We start from the raw sequence: 12,458 nt of genomic DNA on the forward strand, positions 1-12,458 counted from the left end.
GGCAGTAGTCCTTCTTCTTTCAACGTTCGAAGAGAGCGGTGGTGTCTGTAGTCTGTTATCAGTTCTAAGTTTAATTTGAGCTTTTTTTTTGGCAAGCGGCCAAGAAAGTAATGGGAAACGGTGATAATTTTGCACAGGACGTAACCGAAGATCAACCAATGAACGGCACATCTGAAAACGGTGGAGCAGACAATGCTCAGGATAATGGAAGCGCCGAAGCTCCCGGCCGGGATGACGACAGGTACTTGCAAACGTTCTATTAGTGTATATTCCAATATACAACGAACTTGAAATGATTCTTAATTGCATTGTATCTCTTTATATGTACCATTGATTTAAACATTAATATAACTAGCATTTTCACGATTCTATCGACACACTGCCATGGCGGATGATGCCGGCCCGTGTCTTATGTTAATTTGTTAATCCGAGTTCATCTCGTCATTTTCAGAGTAATTATTAGTTTTAACAATATTTGGGCATGCCTATGTAACTCAATTTAATACTGATTTGTGTAGTTTAATATTTCAGATGCTTTACTTTCTTTTCCCTCTATAATTTCGTTGTCGCTGAGGCGTGTATAAAATGGCGTCCCCAAGCCTACATTTTGGCGCGGCGTCGTTATTGATTTTTTTCGCTCTAAGTTCAACCGGGAAGTCTGCTAACTGTAAAGTTCTCTCCAAATTGGGGGTATTCCAGAAGATATCAGCACTTTGCGAGTCTAAATTAAAAGTTTTATTTTCAGATTGGCAGTTTGTCAGTAAATTGATTCGTTTGTTTGGCTTTGGGGTAAAGTCTCCGAAGTGAAGTGGTGTAGCGGGTAACGGTCTTGTTTGTTTGGTCAGTTTGGGTCAGGTTGCTTGCTGGAGCTAGCTAAGAGTTGTTGCTGTAAAGAGAGCAATGAAGCATTTAGAGCCAGAATGGAGTAATAACTTGGGTGTCTGTCTGCAGGTAGAGGAAAGAGGCGGCCGCGCGCGCAGGTCACCGTGTGCTGGAAGCGCCATGATGGTATTTATCTCTTGGAAGGGTCTCTTAACCGTAATGCTCAAACAAACCAAACTGACTTGCCTCGCCCAACTTTTGGGCCCAACTCCAGATTTATTTGTTTTACACTGTTAATATTCATATTGATATTTTGTCTCTTTGTTCATAGTAATTTTTATTTTACTTGCAAATATTGTTTTCACAATTTTGACAAAATTTCACTGTCTTATTACTTTTTAAAAATTTCCAGATACATTGATTTGCAGTCTTACAGGTTCCATTTGATGAGGCATTCTTATTTGATGCAGTGCTTTGGAGATTTCGCATTTATTATTAATTTTAATTAACTGTAAACAAAGTACTGCGTAATGTTAACGTAACTGAGCGTACTTTTGGCAAATGTAGCTTCGGCTCGAACTTAGTCACCAAGCCTTTATTCATGTTGTTTGTTTATTTGCAGAAAACTTTTTGTTGGAGGTCTGAGCTGGGAAACCACAGACAGTGAGTATACTATTTAATTTTATTAATTATATTAATTATATTATTTATATTATTTATATTATTTATATTATTTATATTATTTAACTTAACGCAACACCCTTTTATGATGATCAACCAGTTCTGCTTCTGAGTAGCGTTGAAGATACCCATACCAAACTTCTGATATCTCAATCAACCCAAATCATTATATGAACTCCTTCTTTCTTACTAATGTAATATTCTTCTTGCAGAGGAGCTTCGGGAACACTTTGGTGCCTATGGAGATATTGACAGCATTAATGTTAAGACTGACCCCAACACCGGAAGGTCGCGAGGATTCGCCTTCATCGTGTTCAAAGCCTCTGACTCCATCGAGAAGGTGATGAATGCTGGCGACCACACCATCAACAATAAGAAAGTTGATCCCAAGAAAGCAAAGGCCCGCTATGGAAAGATTTTCGTTGGAGGCCTCAGCAATGAAATCTCCGATGACGATATCAAGTCATACTTCGCCCAATACGGCACCGTAAGTCCAATGCACATTTATTTACAAAATGCTTTCCTTAATGACAATATTATTATTAATTGATATAAAACTGTTGTACATACATATACAAACACCCCATGTTTCGATTCAAACAAACAACATTCAACTCATCCTTTTTACTAATGTTTAGTGTTTATTTGTTAACAGATTGTGGAGGTTGAGATGCCCTTCGACAAGACAAAGAACCAGAGGAAGGGATTCTGCTTCATCACATTTGAGTCAGAGCAGGTGGTCAATGAGCTGCTGAAGACCCCCAAACAGACAATCTCCGGCAAGGAGGTGTGTATTTGAACATTTTACCATGACTTTATATCAGTGTGGATGAATGCGTAATGATGAATCAATGGCTCAAGTCAGAGACGCCCGGCTCACGTCCCAGCGCTAGCAATAGCAGAACCCTCTGGGGCGCGGGCGTCGCTGCTGAAGTCCTCGCCGTGTCTGAACAGAGTGAGAAGAATGCAGTGCAGGATGATTAGTGTTGGAAAGTTACTGACCGTGTTGTGTTGTTGCAGGTCGATGTAAAGAAGGCGACACCCAAGCCCGACGGCCCTGGAGGCATCGGAGGGCGAGGCAGTGCGCGCGGAGGACGAGGAGGTCGTGGCGGACGCGGGGGTCGCGGCGGCGGCTATGGCGGCCAGGGAGGATGGGGCGGCGGCCAGGGCTACGGGGGTTATGGAGGCTACGGCCAGGGCGGCTATGGCGGAGGATACGACGGCTACGGCGGAGGCTATGACTACTACGGCACCGGATACGGAGGCTATGGGGGCTACGATTACACCGGCTACAACAACTATGGTAATAAACAACACAATAAGCAGCACCATCAGCAGCAGCACTAACTGCTCTCACCACCGTCATGGCTGAACTACCTCGCCATCCTAACGTAACGTGAACAATAAAATATTGTTCAACATAAATGCCGACTATATTATTATAAGGAGAAGATATTTATTTTTTGGATACTTTTTTGAACCTGGAAATAATATAGGAAGCCATTTAAAAGGACAATATTTTATACGTGAGATACCTTTCATATATATAATGTATATAATTTAGTTTATGTTTGTAATACCACGTTTGGCATTTGTAGCACTGTCGGTATTGACTAACGACGGCTAGTTTGGCTCTGGGCCGTTGGGCGCTTCTCTTGCCTTCCGATCGTGTCCCACCAGAGACAGTGCTACATTTGGGAAATTGGGTAAATAGTATATGGAAGATACATTGTGAAATATTGAGCTTTTAAATAAAGCATTTCTTAAATGGTATTCTCAATGTGTTTGCCATATATTCATACCCTATTTCCACTGCCTTGTCCCAAACCATCCTTCATTTTTATATCTTTACATACTTCTGCTGTTGCGCGCTGTCTTGTGGGTCCCAATACATACATGCATTTACTGAGAAGCGGTGAGTTCCTAAACAAACTATATCTTCCTCTGTTTACGCTGGATTCGTTCCCCGGTATTGTGCCCCACAAGCAAGCAGCCACCGACTAGCTCACACACCATTCTACACACATTCTCATAGAATTAGACTTAACAAACACGGAAATTTCAGATTAGTGAGATCATCAATTAAGGACAACAATTTTAGTAATAGATTTTTTTCAATATTTGATAAGCCAAGGACTGCTCCATCACTTTAAGAATAATAATATATAAAACACTTGAATCGCATTCACAAAGCTGACTTAAGATGTTTGCTGCTGCCATGCCCGGTTAAAGGTCAATTCAGTATGGTTACTGTCTTGTTTGGATTCTCGTCAGCAGCTTGAAGTAATGCCCATGCCTCAATTGTGGCTAATGAGCTTGTGTTGGTTGTTGTGGCAGATTACGGCGGCTACGGGGGGTATGAGGGAGGCTACGGCGCCCGCAGCGGCGCCCCCCGAGGCAAAGGTACCCCCCTTGATCCATCACACACCAAGAGATCGGCAGACTAAACTTTCTCACCTGCAGATTGTCCTACCTTCAATTCAATTACTAACTATTCATTATCCTTGGGGATACAACGGTGTGATGTATTAGGATCAGCTAGTAGGGGGACAACATTTACTGACGTAAATATATATATTTTTTAAATCTATCGTGCAAGACAAAGTCAGTTTTAATATGATTTTGTATTTTAATGCTGGGCGAGCATTCTTGTACGTTTTTGTGGAAAGTATGACAATCTGTACAGTGGCTGTAATTTCTTTCCGGTCTAATTTAGTAGTAGATGACGTAGTATTGGCATATTGAATGGAAAGTTTAGACTGCTGCCATGTGTTGTTTACCTTGTGTGCCATTTTCCCGCTTGCACTTTTAACTGTAATTACTGTTTGGACGGGTCTGCCGAACATTTGAAACACACTTGGTTTATTAATTTTTGCGAATATATACCCTTTTCTACTAATTTATAATGCATGCAAGGCAAAACGGTGACACTATCGAACCATTTCTAAATTAGACTCAATAGTAAATCATCTCTAACCCCCTGCCAAAGGGTATTCATTGCACCCTTTTCTCATTCTAGTTGATACCTATTAATCTTCTCTAAATGCTCATGGAAGTCAAATGATATTTAAAATGGGAAATTTCTTGAATCCAAATTTTGCATAACTTTTAGCTGATATCATTTGACTTCCTTCGCTTTAGTAACATTACTAGTTGTAAGCCAAAGAAAATGCTGTGATGTAATAGTAATAACATTTCAGTTTGAATATGTTTAATACTCACTGGCAAAAGTGCGATATCACCGCATTGACTTTGCTTATCAGTAGTTCAATAGATCAGAGACTGAGTGAGTGCTTTGTGTAAGCACATGATAAGGTTGAGTTGGTTGTTTGTTTGAATGGAATGATGACGACTAAGGGAGGGAGAGAGAGAGGGAGCTAGCCTAGTGTGTGGCCGGGGGAGAGTTAGTCTGTACTTACGTTGTTGGGCGCTTGGTGCAGGAAGCTCCAGCGGAGGAGGCTACACGGGCGGAAAGCAGCGCGGGGGAGGTGGCGGCGGGGGTGGGCGAGTGAACCAGAGGCACCAGCCCTACTGAGCTGCCCCTCATCTAGCACATCTCGGCCAGCGCCCCTAGACGTCTTCTGTTAAGGTAACCACCCCCGCCTACTTGTACTTGACTTACATCTTGACAATCCAATACTCCCCCCCCCACCTGGTAATATAGCCTTGGTTTTGTTTGCAGGTTAAGATTCATCTCGTCATCGTGTATTTTCTGATGTTTTTGGTAAGCTCACCGCGCATCTTCATGAGAATCAGATCATTCCATTTCATCGAAGAGATAGGCAAAGTTAGGAAATTGTAATCCTGTAGTGACGGAACCGCCCGGTATGAAAGGGATCCCAACTCAACTATTCAAATTGTCATTGTTCATTGCCCGCATCTTTTTATATATATGTTTACTGTAATAACACATAGATCTTGTACAAATTCTTAATATTACGGATAATAATGGAAGTTAGTGACAACCCGCCCGTGAAGCATTGTGCTGTCGGGCACAATGACGTACGGAGGACTTTGTCCTTTATTTAATGTTTGTCCTCTTACCTCATTGTGTGAGATAAATATTTTTTATTTTATACACTTACACAATAGTTTTCGGAGACTGTGTATTTTATGGAACAAAATAGAGCCGTTAAAGTATTGATTGATAAAATCGGCCGCAGTAGGGAGGGGCAGGTGGGTGTCCAATTTGTCCATCCACCGCTGTCTTCTCTAGTTGTATTCCCGAAAGGTACAACGCAGACCCCTTGTTGCTATTATAATTATTTGTTACCGTCCGGTAACAAACAATAACTAACCTAGGAAGCCAAGCCCTACGCGGGCCCTTACGAAGTGACATTCATGTCTAGCAATTCTTAATGTTAGTGAATTATAGATTATAAGTAAATTCATCTGATTTGTCAGATATTCAAAATTGATGTACACGTCTTGGAAAATAAATCTTGTGTAAATAAATTTGTATTTTTCTTATGAATAAACTTATTTAATGTACCTTTAATTTATTATGTCTTCAAAATTCCTTCTGAATTGTAAAATTATACTTCGCAAAGAAGTTCAGTTTGACCACGCACGCACACAGGAGGACCATGCAACAAAATTAAAATTTAACTACCAAATGGAATTTTACTAACGGCACTATTCCGGAGTTCTGGCAAAGTGTGTCTTTGAAATACGCTTTGTAATGAGCTGACTTTTATTTTAGTAAGGATGAGATAAGAAAAGAGAAGACAAGGAGAATTATGACGTGATTGTGAATGGTAGAAGTCGGGGACGCACGAGGAACACATGGCAAGATCAAGTGAAACAAATACTTGTTTGGCTATTCCAATCACTAAATAAAATACCCATGAAGGTTATGTATGAATGTAAATAAAGCAATGAGTGAGTGGCCCCAGAATTGTTTGGCGGTCCATCCTCCACCCCTGCGAAGAAACGACGTGCTGGTTAGTTTTCCACTAACTACAACATTCTCCTAAAGATAGCAAATCTTTATCTCTACAGCATGGGCCAGGTTTTACAGGAGATGAACAAAACAGCTTTCCTATTCATCGGTAGTAAATGGAGCTTAAGAGGAGTACCCTTTTGATAGTGCTTTTTACCTAAAAATTGTGAAATTGGAGTTATTTTTTTCAAATTCACTGCGAATGCGAATTATTGTATAGGTTGAGGTATTTTATTTAATATGTAATATATTAAATTTGCAATTAGCAATATTATTGCAACCGAAAATAGCTGGTTATTTCTTCCACATGTATTTAGAAATAAACAAATTCATCGAAATTTCTGGGGTCATTGGAGGTAAACATTAGAACGTCTGAAGGTTATCGCGGGGCGTCAACCTTCTGTCAATGACCTACACCTCCACCTCCATCTCAGTAGCAGGATAAATCTGAATAGAATAAATATTACGGCGAAAAAGCGCGTAGTAAATATCTAAGTCGATGGCGTCGTTAGCAACAGTGCAGAATTTGCGGTTTATTCTGGATTGATTGAATTCTGACTCACAAATCCCTCTGTCGAACTACACGCGCATTATTTTAATTGGTTTTGTTCTCGACACTTTGTAGTTATGGACAAAGAGCGTGAGATGGCACTGTAGTAGCTAAATAATTTCTGTTTTTGTGGGTAGATGGCGGTATTTTAAGAATACCTTAACTTTATTTTCGGCAGGTGGTATGGAAGTTTGATGAAATACCTCCAAGTTTGCCGGTAGATGGTAGTATCAACTAGAAGTAGATTTTTTTCGAGGATGGCAGTATCATGATTAAATAGTTCAAAATTTTCTTGGCAGGTGGCATCCGTATTTTATGATCATTTATTATTTATGTGATTTTTACATAGACATATGAATATTAGTAGACCTGCCCTAAGTGATTAAAAGCGTATTATCCCCACTCCCCATACCGGTTCCATTGGAGCCGGCTGTGCTCGCGTATGGCCTCAAGTGAAATTTGAAAACGTGACGTCATCATTCTTGTGCGAACTATGGTCGAGGCATCATCGGTTCATTTTACGAAATAACACGGCAAAATGTTGACTTGTACTATGAAAACTTGTCAAAATAGATGTGAAAAAGAGAATAAACCCAATTGTCGTATTACATTCCATATATAAGCATTATTTTACTTTATTTTAAGCATATTCACATCGTATAATATAGATCAGTTTTAGAAACATAAACTATCACATCGAGAAACGTCTGGACGCGAAACACAAAGCTGGTTGGTTGCTGGGAAGTAAATTATGAACATTTATAAAAGTGTCTTACCTAAATACTTAAACGAAATATTCGACTCTGAACATACAACCGAATTTTTTTGCCGAATTTGGACTTCGCAAATTTGTTCATAACGTGGCGAGTAATTTGCGCTTCCATGTAAAAATGTCTATTCATTCAAAAGCAGGTTTTACTTTTAAGAAGTAAATGGTGATATTATAATGCGAGATGCCTATTTACTGTCAGATTGATTTATTGACGAATCACAGTCAGCCTTACTCCCTTCGTTCTTCAACAGTTGATTTTACCCCTCGCCATTATCTTCTCGTCTATTAATTCCTATGTCTGTGGATTTTTATTAATTTGGAGCTTTCGACTAAAAAATAACAAATCTTTAAAATGGACGCTGTTACTATAATAATAGTAAGCGTCAACTGTAGTAGTGTTTACAGAAAATTTTGGCTTGGTGGCATTTATTTGAATTAATTAATATTATAATACACACTCATGCATTATATATATTATGCATTTGGAAGCGTTTCTAGTAAGACTTGCAATCATAGACTAATTCAATGCTTGCAACATATTTTTCTACAAAATGTACACATGTGGATTTTGCGAAAAGACAAAAATAATTGATGGTCCGTTATTTCGCCTTTCGTTCACTCACTGGCAAAGTTACATTCAAATGTGTTTCAGATGTATGTCATAATGTGAGTAGAAGCAAATATTGTAGAATAGTTACAATATCCTCCGACTACTAACATTTCCCATACATTCTCACTTCTCAATTTTAAATTTAAAATATTTATCAAACCACAAAAAAACAACAATAATCTCCCTTCTGAATTGCTCAGTAGGTACTATCAACAAATCAGAACAAATGAAATAAAACAATTTAAATTGTGAATGAGAAATACTTGGAGCAGGTGGATGAGTTTGTGTATTTAGGAAGTATGTTTATGAGAGATGGTAAGGCTGCCAGAGATATTGAAATAAGGGTAAATGCAGGTAACTCCAAAAAAATGTCCAAAGAAGTGAAGTTCGCAGTTCACAATGGAGTGCTTGTACCTACCCTGATGTATCGAAATGAGGCATGGAAGTGGGAGAGAAAGGATGAAAGTAGACTGAATGCTGTTGAAATGAGATCCCTGAGGCGTGTGTGTGGTGAAACCGAGAAATGTGGATATCCGCAAACCGTGCAAGGCTGATGTAAACGTAATGAGTAGGAAAGGGACGCTTAGACGGTTTGGGCATGTAGAGCGAACGAGCAGAGAAAGGCAGAGATTATGCGAATGCGAATGGTAGCAGAAGTCGGGGACGCCCGAGGAAGACATGGCACGATCAAGTGAATCAGATACTCTAGTCGGCCCATGTTAAGAGTCAGAATAATAGAGGAGTATGTATGAGACGATGTATGAATGTGAATGAGGCAAGAAGTGTGTGCCAAGATCGAGTTGTTTGGCGGTCCGTCCTCTCTGCCTACCCCTGCGGAGAAACCGCGTGATGGTTAGTTAGTTTAAAAAAAATAAACATATTATAATTTACAACCAAAGTAACAATCGTGGCTATCTTATCAGGCAAAAGTGTCGTCTTTCTGATAAGGTACCTGTACCTAGAATACATGGCCGTAAAAAATATATATCTAACTAGAATGTAGGTAACCCATATTTTATAAATTACAATATTTTTTTATTAAATACATCTATTTGAGTTTGAATTTTCAATTTTCGTGAAAGAATGATTGAATTTCCCGACATCCGATGGAGCTGAAACTCGACTAATTGTCGGCATATATATATGTTGTGTATAAAGCTTCGGGCTTTTAGACACAGATGGCAGTACTCTTAGTTTTAGCCTCCGACGACAGAGGGCGTCTCAGCTTCAGGTTAGGTTTCATTTGGAATCCCTCTGGCAGACCGAATCTAGCTAGTACCGATAAAGGTTGACCAACGCGGTTATATTGTACACGCGATATTCTAAATAAACCAGTTAATAACAAGTAACCTATTTATTACTGAAAGAGGTATCTTCCATCCAAGGAGTGTTGGAAGTCTGTGGCAAGAAGTCCACGGCTGACTACCCTGAAGGGTAGAACATCACAGCTGGCGCAGTCGAAGGATAACTGGAGAATTTTTTTTTGTTGTCACACGGCAGCAAAATTTTGTCAACCGGGAACGTGAGGGCTAAGTCACGGGGTGACTTCCAATTGTGTTTTCCTTCGTGGAGAAGGGAGACAAGATTGGTTATCCAGGGCCGTGGAGGCCTAGGATCGACGTTTTCTGTTCTAGGAATTAAGAGGCAATTTACCAGAGGACCATTTTAACAAAGGAAAATAATCCATTGCCAAGGCGAGCGGTGGAGCTAATTTGGAACAATAAAACATTGCCAGGACGTGCGGTGTTTGCAGCATCTATCTATTGCCAAGGCGAGCGGTGGATAATAACAACTTTTGAAGGAATTTCTGGAAGATTGGCGGCGCAGAGAAGAGTCCCTGAGTTAAGTAGTTGTTTTTTTTGTTGGAGGTTATTGTTCCGGGTTTTGTTTTTTTTTCTTGTGTGTTTTTATTGTGGTCTGTGCTTCGTGTAGATATGGAATCGGGAAGAATTCCGAGTTTTAATCATCTCGAGGGAGATTGGTTCGTGTTTAAGCTTCGTCTAGAACAGTTTTTCGTTATAAATGATGAAATTAACGCGGATAAAAAAAGGGCGTTTCTGTTAAATCTTTTGGAGCCGGATACACTCTCTTTGTTGATAAATTTGTGTTTTCCACTTAGAGTTACGGACGTTTCATTTGAAAAATTATGGGCACTTCTTGAAAAACATTGTAGTAAAAAGCGTTCAGTATTCAAAGAACGCGAAGTATTTTTTTCAGCAAGACAAGAGGCGGGCGAATCCATTAAAGATTTTGGGGTTAGAATACGGTCTTTGTCAACTTATTGTGAGTTTGAAGCTAGGTTGGAGAAAAATTTAGTAGATATGTTTGCCATTGGATTATTACCGGGTCGCATTAAAGACAAGATTTACTTGGAAGGGCTGAAATTGTCACTTAGCGAACTAGAGGAAATAGCTAATAGTATGTCAGTTTTAGACGTTCCAAATAATTCAGTTAAATCAGAGGTTAAAATCATCAGTAAGAATTCTAGCAATAGGCATTTTTCTAAGGGCAATAAACAAAAGTTTGCCGCGAGTTCATCTGTAAACAAACCGACGTATACAGTACCATCGGGTGCGAAAACCCAGTGCCGAATTTGCAAGAAAACGGGTCATTGTACTAATTCATGCAAATTTCGCAATGCGAGATGCTACAAATGCAATGAAGTAGGTCATCTGCAAAAATATTGTGTGAATAATAACTTTTCAAATAGTGTAAATCCAATTGTTGAGGATTTTTGTTGTAATAATCATGTGATAGCTTCAATAAAACCGTTCACAGCAGACATTATAATTAACGACAAGCATTTTAGAGCGATGGTCGATTCGGGATCTTCGTTAAGTGTAATGCAGGAAGAAATCTTTAAGCGTCATTTTGGTTCATTAAAATTATTGGCGGATAACCGTATCATTACTGGGTACGCAGGGAATCCTTTGAAAGTTATTTCAAAGTTATTTTTGACGTGAAGTTCAAAAATAAAAACAATAATGTTACATTTATAATTGTTGCGGGAGGTTCAGATCTAATTGTAGGTAGAGATTTCATGGATATTTTTGGGTTAGAAATCGCTTCAGTACAAAATACAATTAATTCGGTGGACCCTGAAGAGGAATATAAGGATTATTTATCGCGTTTGCCGTTGGAAAACTCAGAGGAAAAATCGGAAGACGATCTAGGTTCCGATTTCATAGGCTATATAGAAAAGTGTGAACACTTAGATGTAAAGCGTATAGTCGCAGCGACAGGCTCAGACCCAGAAATTCAAGGAATTTTAGGGCATCTTCGTAGAGGGTGGCCCAAGTGGGTAAATCGCGATAGTTTTTTATGGAAATTCTGGATGAAAAGGAATGAATTATCTATTGAAAATGATTGTTTGTTTTGGCAACATAGAATTATAATTCCAAGTTCGCTTCAGAATATAGTTTTAGATTTGTTACACAGATCGCATTTGGGCATTGTAAAAATGAAGGGATTAGCCAAAGGTTATTTTTGGTGGCCGTCAATGAACAAGGACTTAGAGAAAATCGTTCAAAGTTGCAAAGATTGTGCAGCAGTTAGGCCGTTACCACCTAAGAGTCATTTATCAGTCTGGCCTAATTCAGGATCAGCATGGAAGAGGCTGCATCTGGATTATTGTGGGCCAATTTCGGGGAAAATGTTTTTAGTTATTTGCGACGCTTTCTCAAAATGGGTAGATTGCGTGGAAATACCGAAAGCAGACTCAAGTCATACGATTAATGAGTTGAAGAGAATTTTTTCAAATTTTGGGTACCCGGACTGTATTGTAACTGATAATGGAACCGTTTTTACTAGTCAGGAGTTCAAAGATTTCTTAGAGTATAATAATATTGAGTTTTTAACAACGCCAGTGCGTCATCCCCAAAGCAATGGGAGGCAGAAAACTCGGTAAAAACAGTGAAGAATTTTTTAAAGAAAATTCTTGTTAATAACGTATTTAAGTCAAATTATAAAGATAGATTATATGAATTTTTAAGTGATTATAGAAATATTCCACATTCCACAACTGGAATTGAACCCTCAGTGCTAATGTTTGGTAGGAGATTAAAATCAACCTTTAGTAGCC

General features: G+C 39.1%; 1 protein-coding gene and 1 non-coding gene across 3 annotated transcripts; both read left to right on the top strand.

Annotated features, from left to right (window-relative positions):
- On the top strand, nt 1-5,958 carry sqd (RNA-binding protein squid). 2 transcript variants are annotated; one of them, XM_089639656.1, is made up of 8 exons: nt 1-241; nt 1,445-1,485; nt 1,716-1,990; nt 2,159-2,290; nt 2,524-2,806; nt 3,841-3,906; nt 4,944-5,092; nt 5,186-5,958. In XM_089639656.1, the coding sequence occupies exons 1-7, from the start codon at nt 111-113 to the stop codon at nt 5,036-5,038; spliced, it is 1,023 nt and encodes a 340-aa protein (XP_089495782.1). In that variant the 5' UTR covers nt 1-110; the 3' UTR covers nt 5,039-5,092; nt 5,186-5,958. The 2 variants fall into 2 exon arrangements, with proteins under 2 accessions (XP_089495782.1, XP_089495783.1); XM_089639657.1 differs by lacking the exon at nt 3,841-3,906 and having other exon boundaries at nt 2-241.
- LOC149418114 (small nucleolar RNA snR61/Z1/Z11) lies at nt 1,584-1,651 on the top strand. Its single transcript, XR_016303181.1, has one exon. It is a non-coding gene; the product is annotated as a small nucleolar RNA snR61/Z1/Z11 (small nucleolar RNA).
- Nucleotides 5,959-12,458: the final 6,500 nt, after the last annotated feature.

This window comes from Hesperophylax consimilis, chromosome 14, assembly GCF_061612785.1.
Source record: "Hesperophylax consimilis isolate HC1 chromosome 14, BYU_Hcon_1.0, whole genome shotgun sequence".
NCBI lineage: Eukaryota > Metazoa > Arthropoda > Insecta > Trichoptera > Limnephilidae > Hesperophylax > Hesperophylax consimilis.